Raw genomic sequence first — 18,610 nt, 5'->3', positions numbered from 1 at the left:
GCTGGGGGTAATGGCTGCAGGGAGGTAGTGTCTGTATTTGATGACGTAAAAGATGCCTTTCTCAGTCTCTCTGTACCATGGGTTCCCCGAATTTCCTGATACCTGCTCCGATATCCCTTTCTATTTGTTTGGCTTTGTTAGTTTATGCTTCCTGTTGTCTGGAAATGCAGCCTTTTAAGTGGGGTTGCTCTAGCCCTTCATTCCAAGGTCTGCAGGGGGCAGAGGACCTCACTGGTGCAGGCATGGAAGCGGGAGCTGCGTGCAGGCAGACAAAAGCTCAAAATGCCTGTAATTCCTCAGCAATTTGATCTTTTAAATAAACGAGCTCAGAATGTTGAAATATAAGATCTTATGTTTGTTCAAAGGCTAGCTGTCTGCTAGACAGAGATTTCCTATGTGCAATTCTTCCCTTTTTCCCTGAGACTGCCCTACCTGAGCTGCCTGGTCAGGAAGTGCCGGAAGTCCTCAACCTCAAGAATACTTTTTTAAAACTGTATTTGTACACTTTTGTATGGTATGATTTTACTCACATGTTCATAAATCCAGCACTGTGTTAAAACATTGGTGTATGAATTTATTTATAATTTTCAAAGTATAAAAAAAATCTTATTTAAAGGCTTTTAATATTTATATGGGAAGGCAAAATACCCAGAGTAGCCAACCCAATATTTAAATCACGAGTTAGATCTTAGCTAGCATCAAGATTTACTATAAAGCTACAGTGATCCTGACAGTGTGGTAATGGCTAAGCAATAGACAAATATATCAGTAGAAAAAGAATGTTGTTGTTGTTAGGTGCCATCGAGTCGGTACTGACTCATAGCGACATTATGAACAGATGAATGGAACAATACCCAGTCCTGAGCCAACCTCACTGCTGTTGCCATGCTTGAAACCATCGATTCAGCCACTTGGCCAATCCATCTTGTTGGGGGTCTTCCTCTTTTTTAATGACCCTCCACTTACCAAACATGATATTCTTCTCCAGTGACTGGTTTCACCTGGCAATGTGTCTGAAGTATGAGAGACGAAGTTTGGCCATCTTGGTCTCCAAGGACCTTTCTGGGTGCACTTCTTCCAAAACGGATCTATTGGTTCTTTTGGCTGCCCATGGGACTTCCAGTATTCTCCTCCAACACCTAACTCAAAGGCATCAGTTCTTCTCCAGTCTTCCTTATTCACTCTCCAAAGCGGCATGCATTTGAAGTTATTGAAAATACCATGGTTTGGGTCAGGTGTACCTTAGTCCTCAAGCTGACATCTTTGCTCTTCAACACTTTCAAAAGGTCTTGTGCAGCAGATTTGCCTAATGTACTATGTCCTCTGATTTCTTGACTGCTGCTTTCGTGAGTGTTGATAGTTGATCCAAGAAGAATGAAGTACTTGACAACTTCAATCTTTTCTCCATTGATATGAATGTTGTTTTTATTGGTCCAGTGGTGAGGATTTTTGTTTTCTTTACATTGAGATATAATCCACACCGGAGGCTGTGCTCTGTGGTTTTTTATCAGTAAATGTTTTAAGTCCTCTTCACTTTCAGTAAGCAAGGTTGTATTATCTGCATATCACAGATTGTTAATAAGTCTTCCTCCAATCCTGACACCACGTTTTTCTTCATAGAACCCAGCTTCTCGTATTATTTGCTCAGCATACAGGTTGAGTAAGTATGATGAAAGAATACAAACTTGTGGCACACCTTCCTTAATTTTAAGCCATTCAGTGTTCCCATGTTCTGTTCTAACAACTGCCTCTTGGTCCAGGTACAGATTCCGCATGAGCACAATTAAGTGTTCTGGAATACTTATACTTGGCAATATTGTCCATATCTTGTCATGATTCACACAATAGAAAGCCTTTGTGTAGTCAATAAAGCATAGTTAAATAAACATCTTTCTGATAGTCTCTGCTTTCAGCCAAGATTCATCACACATCAGCAATGATATCCCTCATTCCATGGCCTCTTCTGAATCTGGCTTGAACTTCTGGAAGTTCTCTGTCGATGTATACTTGCAGCCGTTTTCGTATTACCTTTAGCAAAACTTTACTCGCATGGGTTATCAAAGAGATTGTCCGATGATTTCCACATTCTGTTGGGTCACCTCTCTTTGGAATGGGCACAAATATGGATCTCTTCCAATCACTTGGCCAAATAGTTGTCTTCCAAATTTCTTGGCAGAGATAAGTGAGTGCCTCCTGTGCCGCCTCACTTTCTTGAAAGATTTCAATTTTTATTCCATCAGTTTCTGGTGCCTTGTTGTTTGTAGAGCACAGAAATAGACCCATACAAATATAGTCAACAAAGGAGCAAAGGAACTTCAGTGGAGAGAAGATTGTGTTTTTCAACAAATGGTGGTGAAACAACTGCACATTTACATGCAGAAGAAGAATATAGACATAGAGCTTACATCATTCACCGAAAATTAACTCAAAATCATCTTTAGACTTAAATGTAAACTTAGCAACTTGTAGAAGATAACATAAGAGAAATTGTAACCTTGGATTTTATGTTGACATTTTAGTTAAAACAATAAAAGCATGGTTCAAAAAATGAAAAATTGATAAATTGACTTAATTAAAATTAGAATGTCTGCCCTATGCAAGGCAATAAAAAGAGAATGAAGAGAGAAGCTATAGGTTTTTAGAACTTATTTACAAAACACCTCTCTGATATAAAGTATTTGTTTCCAAAATGTACATAGTATTTTCAATAAGAAACATTTAACCCAGTTACACTTGATGTCCAAATTATGGAACCATGGATTTCAATGGTGAATGAGTAAACAAACAGGTATGTTTATACAATGGAGTAGTAGTACTTAGCTATAAAAAGAAATGAACTATCAAGCTGTAAAAAGACATGGAGGAACCCTAAATGCATATTGCTAAGCGAAAGAAGCCAATCTGTAAAAGCTGTATAATATACAATTTCACCTATATGACAGTTTGAAAAAGTAAAACTATAAACATTTGGAAAAAAATCATTGTGTTTGCCATGGACTTAGGGAGAGGTAAGGGATGGATAGATGGACACAGGGCATTTTTGTTATTACTATTATTGTTAGCTGCCATCACATTGATTCTGTGCACTGCAGAATGAAACTCTCCTAGTCCTGCACCATCCCCATGTTGGTTGCAGATTAGGTTCCATTGGCTGGTTTTCAGAAGTCGATCACAAGGCCTTTCTTCCTATTCCATCTTAGTCTGTAAGCTCTGCTTATACATGTTCAGTATCATAGCAACACATAAGTCTCCACTGACAGGTGGGTGGCTAGTGGCCGTGTAGTAGATGCACTGACAGGGAATCAAGTCCAGGTCTCCTACATGGAAGAATTTCCCCAATGGTGGACACATTACATTATGTTGTTAAGTGCCATCCAAGTGATTCTGACTCATAGCGATCCTTTATAGGGTTTCCAAGGAGCTGCTGGTAAATTTGAATCGCTGACCATATTGCACTATGCAGTTATCAAAATCCATAGCGTAGCACAAATTGTGAACCCTAGAGGTGCCTTTGCTTTCAGAAGGTCACAGCCTTGAAAATTTTATAGAAAAGAAAGCAATAGAGTGCACATGGAGTCATCATGAGCTGGAATTGATTCAGTGTAATTAATAACAGTAATGAAAACTATGGCGTCCCTGGGTTGTGCAAATGGTGAATGCACTCAGCTGATAACCAAAGGTTAGCAGTTTGAGTCCATTGAGAGATACCTCAGAAGAAAGGCCTGACTGTCTACTTCCAAAAAACCAGCCATTTAACCCTAGAGAGCACAGTTCTACTCTGACACACATGGGATCAACAAGAGTCGAAATTAACTAGATGAAAACTATGGACCAATGCGCCAGACTGCAAAGTCATTTGAACTGCGTGATCGGTGGTTCAAGCTCACCAGCTGCTCCTTGGGAACCCTCTACGAGGTTGCTATGGGTCGGAATCAACTCGACGGCAGTTAACAACAACAACATGAACTTAAGTTAATAATACTATATCAATATCTGTTCATTGGTTGTAACAGACATGCCTTTGTATGTTACATCAGCTTTTTATTTTCTTTTTCTAATAACTTTGGTCAAAGAAAATAGGTTTATAAGTATACTTAATTATCTTCTCTGCAAAATTAGAGGACTGGACTTTGTAGATTCCTGCCAGCAGTAGGAATCCTGATTTTGAACTCCTATTACTCTTTTTTAAAAAAATGTTTTATTGTGAATTATCTGAGAGTTTACATGCGAGAACATTAGTTTTACATTCATCCTACCGTATATTGTTTCATGGCCATGGTTACAATCCCCTCCATGCATCATCAACCAACCAAAGGGTATACACTACAAGCCTGCCTCCCTCCCCCAAGTCATCAGCACACAGCCCCTCTCCCTCTCTGTGTCTAAAGCCCCCAGCTGCTCCATCTCTCCACTTCATCGTCTCTGCCTTCATCTCAGGCATCACTGCTTCTTTGGGTAAGGTCCCGCTGTTACATTAGCCTTTAACAAACATGCTTCTTCTATTATTAACATGCAGAATATTAATAATACAAGAGACAGTATGCATGGGACAGGAGAGTAGTGACAGTCCTCTGTACTTTCTACATACTTTTTCTGTAAACCTAACATTTCTTAAAACATGAACTCTGTCTAGTAAGTTTTTAAAAATAGTGGTGGGCCAGATTTGACCTGTGAGGCATTGTGTGCCAACTCCTGGTTTAATTTTTAAATGGAGATAATCAGTAGTACAGAAAGGAGAAAATTCAGAAAATACAGTTGATAATTTGGATAGCAATATTAGACTTTTAGCCTATTTATATTTTTATTTTTCTGGATACTAGAGTTACACATTTTTGTGTTATGTCTATATTATATTTTACAGACAGTTGACATTCATAAAGAGAAAGTTGCAAGAAGAGAAATTGGTATTTTGACTACCAATAAAAACACTTCACGGACACATAAGATTATTGCTCCAGCCAACCTTGAGCGCCCAGTTCGTTATATTAGAAAACCTATTGATTATACAGTTCTAGATGACATTGGACACGGAGTGAAGGTAGGTATACTTTCTGTCAAGCTTTTAAAACCAGTCACCAAAAGTTACTTTTATCTTTCCTTCTTTAAAAGACCAGTCTTGGGGCCCCTTGTGGCTTTGAAGATTTTTGCAATGTAACTGGTTTACCTCTTTTACTTAGTGCTGTGTCCTCAAGTTTTGAGTCAGTCATCTTTAAATGAAATGCATTTGTTTAATCAGATATGATAATACCTCATTTAGTTCAGGTATGTAAGTTGTGATATGTAATCTTAATGATTTAATATGACTAATTATAAAAGTATTCAATATGTTATTGAAGAATTTACCTTACCTCAAAAATTTATCAGCAGAATTTTCGACATTAGTTTTTAGAAACAATATTTACAAATAAATATGTACTTTGAATTTTTCAAAAAAACGTTATCTCAAGTTTTTGGTGTAAGAATAATATGGATAAAATATATGAATTAATATTTCCACTGCTTTTGAGTCATTTTTTTAGCTATCTTTTTAAAAATGTATTTGAGTGCCTTGTATATGTACAACATACCATAATCAAAAGGCGTATAAACTTCATTTAAATTGGTCTTAGTACTTTAAAAAACTATTCAGAGCTTCAGCTAAGTATTTTAAAATTTACATCTGATCAGTAATATGAAAGATAATGATATACCAAATATGACTTTGAATATATATGAGGGGGGGCTTCAAAGTTTGTGGAAAAGTTCCTTTATCTTTTAATTAACATTTTTCCACGAACTTATTAAAGCCTCGAAATGTAAATCTATATACATGTGTAGATATAGTGTACATATTAATATATATATGCATACACCTGTATATTCCATCTTCCTGTAGATGAAATTTGCTCATGAAATGTGTTGCTCATGAAATTGACTTACTTCTGATAAAAGCATATTGTAATATTTCTGTAAGTATTATAATAATAATTGAAGTAACTAAAGTATTATGGCTAGAAATCAGTTGAAATCTAAGTTTTATGTTGGTATAGGTAAAAGAAAATGAAAATGTACAGTGTAAATGTACTTAATTTCTTATTCCTCAGTTTCGATATAAGCGCTATTATTTGGAATTTGATATTTGGTTTCATTATTGATTCTTACTTGCATTTAGATTGCTATACTTGTTGTTAAGTGCCATTGAGTCGGTTTCGACTCATCGCGACCCTGTATAGGGTTTCTGAGAAGTGACTGGTGTGTTTGAACCACTGACCTTGTAGTTTGATGTTAAAATAGGTTGTAAAATTGGATAGTAATATAAATGTATTCTAGCTTGGGAAATCTTTTGAGATTTATTCAAGGCAAACAGCTACTTTTACTATTTTTTAGGGTGCTGTCAATCTTATGCCAGAAAAGCACTTAGAATATGAAACATATTTCTGCTTGACTAGTTATATAATGGAGTTCTGGTGTGGTGCTATGGGATAAAGCACTGGACCATAGAGTTGGTTTGAACCACAAGGTCAGCGGTTCAAAGTCATCAGCTGCTCCTTGGAAGACCCTATACAGGGTCTCTATGAATTGGAAATGACTTGATGGCATGTAACAACAACTTGTATAATAAAAAGAGAATTTCACTCTCCCCTACCCCAATTCTTATTTCAGTCCTCAAAGTAACATGTTATTTAATCCTTTGGAACTCTGTATTCCCTTCATTGTTGGACTTGTAGTGTTTAAGGGCCACTAATTTGAAGCAATCTTTAATAAAATTAAGGTTTTTCAATAAAACAGTGTCAAATAATTTCATCAGAAAATCTCTTGTTCATGACACATTCTGCTTTAACCACTCTTTCTATGATCTATTGAAACATTATTTTGTTAATGCTGAATGCTTAACTTGTTTTTTGTTTTTTTCTTTTCTCTTCACATCCTGAAGTTCCAACTAACCTTTCAATGCTTTTTCTCCTTACCCTTTTATTTGCTCCATTTATGCATTAAGTGGTTGCTTAGATTTAAGGTAAGAGATTCCAGGGCTGGATTTCCATTCTTTGTTCTTAAGTAGAATATTACATATGGGGAGTGAAGATTTATTTGGCAGTTGGCCTCTTAAAACCATGAAGTAATTTCTCTCTGTATTTTTTATCATGCAACTTTATGGTATCTCTTCATGTTCCCTGAGGACAGATATTTTTATCGTCTCTGTTTCTGCCCCTTGTACCTATAACAGTGCCTAACTCTCGTTAGGCATTCAGTTAAATACATTGACTAAGTGGTTATTTTGTAGCACTAGTATGTTTTGTGAAATTGAAAACTGCAAGTTACCCTGGTATCAGATCTTATGAAATAAAATTAGTTGGATTTTTGTAAATGAAGAAATTTTCTTGTGAATTGGAGGGCCAACTAATGTGCTTCATTTAACCCTCCCCCTGTGTAATAGCCTTTTTATTCTATAAGTGGTGTGCTGTATAATACATCTTTTGATTATTAATGAATGTAAAGAAATTGAGAAGCAGATAATAGCTTAATGTTTTTTTTTAATTGCAGTATCAATGTATTTTGCAAAATTAATCTTTTTTTTCTTAAAAATTGGTATATAAAACAGTTTTTAATATTAACTCCCTTTGAGAGTTTTTAAATTGAGTAGAACATGCAAAGCATGAATTTATGGTAGTGTATAACAAATTACTAGCTAAGATTTAGGTAGTACTTTTGTGGTGGTTTTGTTAACATTTTAAATTATTGATGTTAAAAGAAATTTAAGTATGTACAAGAAAGCCTATCAAATACAATCTTAGTAAATTTATATTTGCCACACTTAGCATTTGTTATTTTTACCTTAGCCAAATTTTATGATTTTTCTTTTTTAAAATATATATTTTCTCTAATATCTATTGTTTGATGTAGAAAGTTATAACCAGAAGACGAGATGACTGAGCTCTGAATCCTTAACTAGCGTATCTTCGTTTCCCAGGGCTGCTGTAGCGTACAAAATACCACAAACTGAGTAGCTTATAAAATCAGAAATCTAGTCTCACAATTCTGGAAGCTAGACACCCACATCAGGATATTAGCCATGTTGAGCCCTTCTGAGGGTCTCTGAGAGGAACTGTTCCATGCTTCTCTTCTAGCTTTCCGTGGCGTTTGCGTGCATTCTCACATGACATCTACCCCATCTCTAACTCTGTTTCTGATCTCCTCTTTAATGAGACACTGCTCAGATGAGACTAGGACCTATTCTTATTTCAATATGACCTCAAGTTAGTGGATAGGATTTGCAAAATTCATGCTCAGAGATACCAAGGGTTAGGACTTCAAGATGTCTTTTTGAGAGATGCAAATCAATTCATAACAACTAGCTACAAACCTTGGCCACAGAAAGTTGACTAGGTTCATGTGAGAGAGATCTGATACGATGAGCAGGCAAATGTACTCCTGGTGTTACTGACTAGATAGAGCCTTGGCTCCAAACTCTCTGTCCCAATGAGTGAGGCTTTACCATGTAGAGCTGTGAGATTCATGTTGCTTAAAATAGGTATGTTGCAATGAACTACACCAAATGTGGCCTCTGTAAGCTGCCTTAGTTATTTTCCCCTGATGTCTGTATTCAAATGTTAACTGTTGATGTGTAAGGTGATAATAAGTGCACAGAAAGTTTAACTCAAGGAAAAACAGAGATGAATAAAATCCATGTTCCTTTTAAATTTTGACCACCTTACCTAAGGTCTACTACTTCATACTCACTTCCTCCAAACCTTGCTATGATTCCTAACCCACTTGGGTTCAGCTTCTGTTCCATGTGGGAGATGGACCAAGCTAAGTGGAAATGAGACACTCTTAGAAAGAAGGCTATAACAAGGAAACATTCATACTTAATTAAATGGCCTTAACATCTTTGCTCTTTGCACCAAAAAGCTGAATTCCTGAGTGCTTTTCTATATAGGTGTATTTTGCTATTCAGTGGAGGAGTTGGCAGAATGAGGAGAATACCCTGAATTCATTCTAGAAACTGGAATGTGCTAATACTCTGCCTTTCGTTTTTTCTGTCTTTCTATGTGAATATTTGGGTCTTCTCTGTAAACTTGTAGCATATCGTTAATAATTTTGATTAAATTTAAACCAAGTACAGTGGGGGAAAATATCACATATGGCAAATCATTCTTCCTATGCTAGTGAGAAATATAATCTTAGTGAATTTGGAAGGGTGATTAATAATTTAAGTATGTGTTAAAGTAGAGGTTAGAATGGAAGAATCTGAAACTTGAAAGCGAGTCTTGGTGTGGTGCTGTTGGTTAGTGCGCTGGACTGCAAGGTTGGCAGTTCAAGGTCACTAGCTGCTCTTTGTAAACCCTACAGGGTCGCTGTGTGTTAGAACCGACTCTACAGCATTTAACAACAACTAAGTTGAAAGGGATTACAAATATAAGCAAGTATAGTGGTTTTCCAACTGAGCTTGTTGGAGACCTTACAGATTCTGCAAAAAGTGCCTTTGAAATCTGATGGTAGATAGATTATGGATTCCTTATCTGGATCTGTAAATCTTATTTAAAGACCTACTCCTTTTTCTTTCCATTTCTGCTACATGTATCTCTTCTTAAGCGCTTGGTACGCTCTGTCTTTGCTGGCAGACTCTTGATACCAATGACCCTTCAGACTGATATGTTGGGACCAGACATATTTTACTTGACTCAGGAGAGACCTCCTTGTTTAAAAATACATAATTTTTAGCATTTAGTATGTTCTGGTGGAGTCCTGGTGTGGCGCTGTAGGTTAATGTGCTAGGCTGCAAGGTTGGTTTGAGCACAAGGTTGGCAGTTCAAGCTCACCAACTCTCCTTGGAAACCATATACAGGGTCGCTATGGGTCGGAACTGACTCAGTGGTACTTAACAACAACAGCAACAACAACAATAAATGTCTAGTGGTGTTTAGTGGTTGTTTTCATCTGAAAGCTGACTTTGCCATTTCTTCAGTTAGCCTGAAGCACACAAGTTACAGAGTTCAGTGTATAAAACGTTTGAAAGTAATGTGATATTTTTACAATAAAGGTCAGACAAGATTAGGGAATAGAATGCCAAATTGGAGAGGTTTTAGTATATACTTGTGGCCATGTAAAAGTGTACTTACCCTTTGTTAGTTTGTGTACTTGTCACCACTATATTTTAATAATGAAAAGAGTTTTGAAGCCCTGTTACTGAGATCAGTGTGATGCTTTTGATATGAATTTTCCTTTTGAAAGCAGTAAACTTGTTTGTAGTGGAGCTGAGCTTTATACTTTGGAAACAAACATATTAGTTTAATAAGAATAACAAAGATTTCTCATCTATGATTCTAGTATTTGGAATCCTGATGTGGCATTATAGGATAAGCACTTGACTGTTAACCACAAAGTTGGCAATTCTTACCCATCAGTGGCTTCTCGGGAAACTGTTCTATAACAGGGTCACTATGAGTTGGAGCATATTCAGCAGCATTTAATAACAACTCTAGTATTTATTTCAGTTGACCAGCTCAAGAGAATTATGACTAAAAATAATCATGAGGGACTAAGGACTTACTTTATAACTAGCAAATTAAGATTATAATGTTTTTGAAAATTTTGCCTGTGATTTTGCAGACTCACAATTTAACCTCCTGTTAAAAATGGGCTAACATATTTACTTGAGTGTTATCTCTAACATGTGATTGTCATTTTTCACTGAAGTGTGATAAATTGCCTCTTGTGTTCCTGATTTTCCTGAAGAACTAAGGGTTCACTTTTTTTCTTTTGAAGCTTTTCATTATGAATTGAGTGAAGGTTGACAGAGAACATCTTCAGTTTTACATCAACACATCCCTTTGTAACAACTCCTATCCACTTACTCCCTGTGGTTCTTATTTCAAGTCCCATCTCTTCTCAACTCTATCCTGAGGTAAATGTTTCCCTTTTGATCTTGAATGGGTGACCATTCTGTGGTGAGAATACCTTACTAGTGTTGTCATCCCCCCTGTATACCTATCTGCTACTTAGCTGAACAGTGGATGAGATCCGTCCCATACCTGAAGGGTGGGTGGTCAAGAGCCTTAGCCTTAGGTTCTTCCAGTATCTGACTGGTATAACTGGTTTTTTTTTTTGTTTGTTTAGTTTCTTTATGATTTTGAGTTTTGTTCCACATTTTCTTCCACTCTAATTGGGGCCTTCTAATGTGATTCCTTGGAGAGCAGTTGGAGTGGTATACTCACACCATCTAGTTCTGGTCTCAGAGTTGTGACTGATGTTCATATATTCTGTTTGTCCATTGGACTAATTGATTCCAAGCGTCTTCAGTTTTCATCCCTCTTCTTTCTTTTGCACATGGTGAGATCAATAGTTGGACCTTAGATGATCGCTCATAAACTTTTAAGATCCCAGATGCTACTCACCAAATTAGGAGATAGAACACTGTCTTTGTGGACAATTTCTTGGTGAAGAAATTCCATAGTATTTTAATGTGAGTTTACCATGGTGTTCCCTGAAACTATGGCACTGATCTCTCAGGCCGAACAACTCATTGCTTCAAGATGTTTGGTAATATGTAAGTTTTCCTCATTTTGCCCCCTGTATGCTTCACCACAGGAGTCCTGGTGTGGCACTATGGGTTAATGTGCCAGACTGCAAAGCTGTTTGAATTGCAAGGTTGGTGGTTCAAGCTCACCAACTGCTCCTCGGAAACCCTATACAGGGGCACAATGGATCGGGATCGACTCGATGGCACTTAACAACAACACTGCTTCACCACATTCATAGATGTGTTTGCAGCAAAGGCAAACACCCATGTACAGTACAGATGTCTTGTTAAACTCTTACTTATGTGTGGGTATGTTACCACTCTCCCTCCCATATGCATTCAGCCTGTGTATCTGTCCATGTATCTACCTGTAGAACACTGCCATTCTATGGTTGTGTACATAAATATTTACGTTTACCCCCTTTAACCTTTGCATTCCTCCCTGTGTCTTTCCCTGTCTTCATTCTTTTGTCAGCCTCTCTCCTCTTGTATATTGCCCTCCTTGTCATCTGAGTTAACATGTGTCTGCCCTCTAGCCAGTAAATTACTCCATCTTCTTTCCTACCCCTGATTACCATCAAAGAATATTTCTTTTAGCATGAAAACCTTTCTTGAGGTTTTACAATAGTGGTCTCGTATAATATTTATTTAAGGGTTCACTCTTAATCATTCCTTTGACACAACACTTGGAAGAAAAGCTATGATAACAGCAACCCTGGAGATCTCCATCTGTTTTTTTTTAAAACAATCTTTGGCCAGTTTTATTAAAAAAAAAAAAAATTATGTATTTTTCACCAGTCTGTTCTGGCATGCTTTTAATGATATCAGAATCACCTGGATCAATGATAGCCAGTTTGCAGACTCTGTAGTATTTCCTGCACGTTGTGCCCAGTTCGATATTATTACCACCGTAGTGATGGACACCAGTCTGGCCAACATGGCGTAGGACTCAATCACGGGTTTCCTTAAGGCCGGGCAGTTGTTGGCGAGGATGAGCAGCTTCGCTTTGCCTTGCTGGATCATCTTCAGAGTCTGCATGTAATCCAGCACGTATTTCCCGCTTTTCATAACAACTTGGAGCTGTGAGTTGATCAACTCCAGCAACTTTTTTGTCTTCATTTTGGCCATCAGCTTCCCGTCTTAGGTTTGGGACGGCCCCCAACCAAGAGCAGCTGCCAAGGTGGCCCGGGAGGGAGAAAGGCTCCGTCTGTTTTTGCCATCAGTTCCATCCTTGAGCCATCACTTCTCTTTTGGCAAAAGCCAGTTGTCAGAAGCTTTTTAAAACCAAGCAAAAATCTGTCTCTTTATTCCAAGTATTTTTTACTATCCTTTCTTCACTTGTTTCTTAACCCACTAATTCTCAGTTTCTTATCCCTTTCACTTTGTGATTCTCAAACCCTCTTACCAAAATAACTGTCCTGAATTCATCCTTTAATTTTTGGATTCTTCTTTAATTTATCTCAGAGAATCTTTTGTTCTTTCTTCTGTTAGCCCTGACAGACAAAGTGTAAAATTGAAGTAGGTATATACTCCTCTGGGATATAGAGGTATATATCCTTTGAGGAAAGGAATAGAGACTTCTAGGAGTCCAGAGGAGGACTCAATGAGTGGGACTAATGGGAAATAATATTGCCAAGAGAATGAAGACCCAAAGGACCTTAAGCACAGTTCTGCCCTTCCCATCTACTGCACATACTGACATTTTCTTTGTACACTCACTCCACTCCTCTTGCTGTACAAGGGGGCTTCACAAAGTTATTGAAGAAATTCCTTTATCTCTTAATTCTATTTTTCCTTGAGTTTTTTGAAGCCCCTTTTAGTTAAATCCTACTGACTTTTAACAGTACAGCTCAGGTTTGTTTTTATGTGAAGCCTTCCTTTACATATTGATATTCCTTTTTAAGGGACTTCTATAAATTTTCATCTGGAGTCCTGGTATGGCACTCTAGGATAAGCACTGGATTGCTGACCACAAGATTGGTGGTTCAAACCCACCAGAATCTCCTCAGAAATCCTATACAGGGTTGCTGTGAGTTGGAACTGACTCAGCAGCACACAACAACAATAGAATTTACAGAAATGTATTTTTATTTTAAAATGTAGTCTTATTGCCTCTAAAATATTACAGACTCTTTAAAAGCAGAAATCCTTTTGTAGATTTTAGTGTCCCCTAGTACCGTCTTTTTACATTTTTTCTTACTTTAGTAGCCTGGTGGTGGTGGTGGTGGCAGCGACTGTGCCACCGAGTTGGTTATGACTCAGCACAATCCTGTGTATGGTTTTTGAGGCTATAAATCTTTCCAGTGGGCAGAAAGCCTTCCCTTTCTCCCACATTAGTAGTATGGTAGGTGGTTGATAGTGGTGAACATACCACAAGTATTATAGAATACATTTGCCTTGGTTCGCTATGTTGCTAAGTACCATCAAGGTGGGATCCGACCCTGTACAGTGTTTCCCAGGAGCAGCTGGTGAGTTGGAACTGCCCGCCTTAACGGCTCAAACCGATGTGGCAGTTTACCGCATTAACCGGCAGCACCACACCAGAAGTCCTCTTCTGTCAGATAGCTTTTAGCACTAGAGGTGATTTCTTCTATGGACTAGGACTATCTGGCTGATCAGCTTTATAAATAATGCTGAAATTCATAAGGTTTGGAAAGCACTAAGATCTGTAATGAATGTTATATATCAAGGTTCAAGGAGATAGTGAACGTACCAAAAAGGATAAACTGGAAAGGGGGAAGCACTATAGAAAAAAACATAATAACTGGCCTGTTGGGTAGTGTCATCTATAGGGCTCTCCAAAATTTGGGAGACCAGATCACTCTTTGGTCAGATAAGAACTACTCCACTTCCAGTATTGTCCAATCCCTTAGTTACAGGCTAGAGAGAAAGTATCTGAGCGGTGGCTGTGCATTACTCTTCATCACCTAATGAAATACATCTTCCATTTAGGGCATTTCCTGTGGTATGCGGAGGAAACAAGAAAAGGAACTTTTCCTGTTGTTAATTTCTGCATTGCTTCACTCTTAATCATCCTCTTTTTTGCTTCATGGAACAAACAAAATTATATACTTGCATAATTGGGTTGTTGTTGCAATCAGCTACTGAAATTTCATTCCAAGGCCCCAGTGAACCTTTGAAAACTATAATAAGTGCTTTCACTCATGATTCAGGACCATTAACCACATATATGTGCCAAATGATAGTTTTGCTCATGTTTGTAGTTTTAAAAAATTCTGCAAGTGGAATTGGTATTCTGCCATTGTGGCAGTATTGCCTTGTTTCTTTGTCCTGAGTTTGTGGTGTACATATACATGCGTACATCGGCTAAACCTGTGGGCGTAACACACATAGTTTAGTCTCGTGTGTTGCTGTTTGTTAGGAAATGTTGTTTTCCCCTATAAACTTCCCTTAAAATAGTTTTCAGAACTATGATGTTTTTCAAAATTATTTTAGATTTGAAATACCGTTTCTGCACTAATTATAATACAGATTCCACCTGTTGTCCTATTATAAAGAAAGTAAGTTTTTTACATATTCCTATTGACTTTCTTTTTCCTGAAATTTAAAAATAAAAACAAAAATAAACCAGTCGCTGTCAAGGTGATTCTGATTCATGTTGACCCCATGTGTTACAGAGTAAAAAATTAAATAGGATATTCTTGGCTGAAAAAAAAAAATTTTTTTTTTTTTCTTAAAGTGTTTATTGTGGATTGAGTGAAAATTTATAGGGCAGATCATCAGTTTTGCATTCAACAAATCATACAACTTGTTTCATCACAATGATAACAATCCCCTCCATGTATTTCTAATAGTATTTCTCTCTTTTCACTTTAGCTCTTTTTTTAATGCTTAAATGGATGTTTGTTGTTACGTTATTAAGTTTACTGGGTGTCTCCTGGTGGATATGATCAGGAGATAGGCTTCTGTTTTTGCATGTAATGCTTAGCAGCTGTTAATTGGCTCTTGTCTCAATGGTGGAATATTATGGGGTATGCTTATACCTTGGTTACATGGCCACAATTGCTGTCTCTTCTTGGGTTACGTAGGGAGAAAAAGCTCCCACCTCCAGGAAGAATGTGTGATCAAAAGGACCAAAAGCAGAAGTGATATAAAAGCAGAGACAAAAACCACCACTTTGAAACAAAAATAAAACTGTGGCCGACTGTCCAGTAGCCCTTCCTATACAAGCAGTGTGTGTGCATTGTAGAAGCCTCCAGCAGTGGGTGGGGGTTTCATTCGCTCAGGCCCCTCTTCTAGTCACCACTATAGAGGTGCACAGATAGATAATGAGAAGTTAATGGGAGAAAGATTGTCTATTATTTTTGCTAGGTATCTGCGTGTACACAGTGTAATTCAATTCTCGAGGTAGTTGTGTCCTTTTATGTTGGGGTTTTACAGATTGTTCTATGGTTTGTCTGTCAGGCCTAATAGGCCTGCTTTTTTCTTGCTAGATAGGCTGGAGTAAAAGGGTCCTGCACAAGTTAATTTTAGGGCTGAGACCCCGAGGTTGTCGTCATAAGCAGCCGCCAAGCTCTTTCTCTCTGTGTCGTGAGAAAACTGTGGGTTTAGCGCTGGACCTTTTTATGGGGGGTGCACACCCACCTGCCTGAAGGCATCTGGGCTGGGCAAAGAAGGTACAACAGGGAGGAGGACTTAAAGATGTGTAGAATCCCCAGCACCTCCTTTTGCAAATGTCACTGTACCACTTTAAGCGCCAGTTCCCTGTGTGGGTCTGGCTATAGCTCCACCCTCAGAACTCCGCTGGGGTGGGGTGGCCACAGAGGGAGTCGCATCTGAAGCAATTCTTAAATTGCAGTATTTTCCTTTATATGGTGATTTTTACACTTGCGCATGCGAGAAACTGATACCCTGAACCTTATGCTAGATCCAGAGCTCTGGTGTTGTTCCATGAACACAGCTTCTCTGGAGTTTCAGTCTCTCCCCCACGGAGCCTTTCCTACCTGGATGTCTCTGCCACTGCCAAGACTGGAAGTCCCAACCCTAACTCTTTTTTTAATAAAACACTCAGGCATATATAACAGTTTATACCACCAAAGGGCACATTTTGCAAGTCAGCCTCCTGGCCACTATCTCTTAGTCCATCTCGTCCCAGGAATCTAGAGTTATCAGCTGTTCCCCCGCTCCATGTCCCCATCTCTGGCATCACTGCTTCTCTGGATAAGGTCCGGTATTCTGCTTGTACTCTTCTCCCTTGATGGTCCTAGGGTTCTTTGTTTCTGGACTGTAAGATTAACTGCTTTCCCATTTTTGTTACAAAATTTCTAACTTGACAATTGTAACAGTTGCAGTTAGTTATGATAACAGTTACTCACTATTGAATCTAATCTCCCCATCTCTTTTTCACCAGACCCAACTAGACAAGATGAAAACTATTCAGTGGGGACTCTTTTTTCCCACACCCTCTTAAACTAAACTCCCTCTTGAAAGCCTGTAAGCCAGTCACTTCATGCCTTTATCACCCCCTCATTTTAGGTAGCCAGTGTTTAAGTTGCCCATCCCTATCTACCCTGAGTACAGGGGATAGCATTGATACTTGATGTGAAGTCTTCACATACATTGATGTGAAGACTCCTTCCCTCTCTGTTGATATTTAGAGTTACAACCTCCATGAGTATAGGTCAGGTCATCAAATTGTAGCAATTTACCCTTGTTTCCTTCATCAAAAATGGTTTTTTAATTTCTTAATCTTCTGCTAGTTGAGTTCTGATTATCAAGATATTGAGGCTAGGCCAAATGGGTCCTATCTGCAAGTTTGGGTGTTCTTGTGCATCTTCTCTCACTTCATATCAGCTGGATGCTTCAATCCTAAGCTTTAGCCCTCTGTGGCTTTGTCCTTGTCCATAGGCTCAGGTGTCCTTAGGTCTCACCATACTTTGGACCAATAGCCATTCTTCCTCTCTCTCTCATCCCCAGGTCAGTGGGAGTCAATGAACCGTGGTTGAACTCAGCCCATTTCTTTATTGCTGTCCTTCCCTGTCTTCTACTCACCAGTAGACCAATGTGGTCATGTTTTCACTGTGAGTTTCAGTCCCAGAGAGGGTTTTGTCCTGAAGGAACTTGATTGCTTGCCTTGATGGCTTCCTGGTGAACAGCTTGCTTATTCTTGTAGTAGCCAGTCATACTGACATTTTTGTTTTGGGTTTTTCCTGGTGATCTTTCTTTGAAGATGCATCTTGTGTTACTCTGGTTGTTCCAGGCTGGTCTGCTTGTCCTTGCTAGTGGGAATGTCCCATCTCAGAAGGTTCTGTATGGGACTGAGGATTCCACCTAATGTCTATACTCTGCAAAGGCTCCGCAAGAGGCCTGTTTGGGCAAGTTCTAGAACCTCTTTTAGGTATTCGAATCAGTTTTAGGCCGAAGATGGGGGTACAGGTTTTCTGTAATCATGTTTCCCAATGTTCCTTTCTATCCCACTCAAGTGTCTATTTTACAATAATAGGTAAGGGAAACCAATATTCATAAGACAGTCAAGCATCTTAATATTATGTCCCCTCTTCAAACTATGCCTAGATCTCTGTATCACAGAGCCCTGTTGCTCCAAGGTTGAGCATGCATCACTATTTACCTCTGTCCCACTTAGGCCATGCAAACCTGTCTCAGTGTTCCCAGGTCTTATGTTGTTCTTCCACCTCCTCCCACTTCTTGTATTGCTCTCCACAACACCCGAACTATGATGTGTCTGTCCTTACCCTGTGCTTTACCATTGCCTCCCTCCACCTCCCCCTAAAACTTCTACCCCAACCCCACCATTGTGGTTAGCTTATATTCCATTAATTTTCCATCCATTTAAGCTAGTGTATTTTATCCTGTCATCTACCTGACCTCACTACCTGGATCTGTTCCTCTGTGTTTACCTTCTTTCGCATTGTAATTGTTTTGATCATAGACTGACCTCCCAGATCCTCTGAATTTGTTCATATAGTTTTATTCTGTTCTCAACTCTTCCATTTGTAGATTGAGTTCCGGGTGATGCGGCCATGTACGTCAATCTCTGGTTGTTGTCTGTTCTTGTTGGTTCTCAGTCCACAGAACTTCCTTTAGGATGTTTTTCATTGCAGGGTTGGCTTTGGAAAACTCCCTTAGCTT

General features: G+C 38.4%; 1 protein-coding gene across 10 annotated transcripts in view; it reads left to right on the top strand.

Annotated features, from left to right (window-relative positions):
* The window catches only part of ABI2 (abl-interactor 2), a 140,172-nt gene that overhangs the window by 73,320 nt on the left and 48,242 nt on the right, over window positions 1-18,610 (top strand). For 5 of the 10 annotated variants that reach the window (XM_006861963.1, XM_006861961.1, XM_006861964.1 and 2 more), the window contains exon 3: window positions 4,862-5,038. In XM_006861963.1, the coding sequence (XP_006862025.1) occupies window positions 4,862-5,038 (177 nt within the window). Of the gene's footprint in view, window positions 1-3,890; window positions 3,916-4,861; window positions 5,039-6,976; window positions 6,995-13,840; window positions 13,849-18,610 lie in introns of all 10 variants that reach the window. The other 5 variants (XM_006861960.1, XM_006861962.1, XM_006861968.1 and 2 more) reach the window with 4 other exon arrangements.

The sequence above is a fragment of the Chrysochloris asiatica genome, unplaced genomic scaffold (assembly GCF_000296735.1).
Source record: "Chrysochloris asiatica unplaced genomic scaffold, ChrAsi1.0 scaffold00045, whole genome shotgun sequence".
Lineage (NCBI taxonomy): Eukaryota > Metazoa > Chordata > Mammalia > Afrosoricida > Chrysochloridae > Chrysochloris > Chrysochloris asiatica.
The sequence above is the reverse complement of the archived record's forward strand: the minus strand, read 5'-3'. Positions and strand labels throughout refer to the sequence as shown.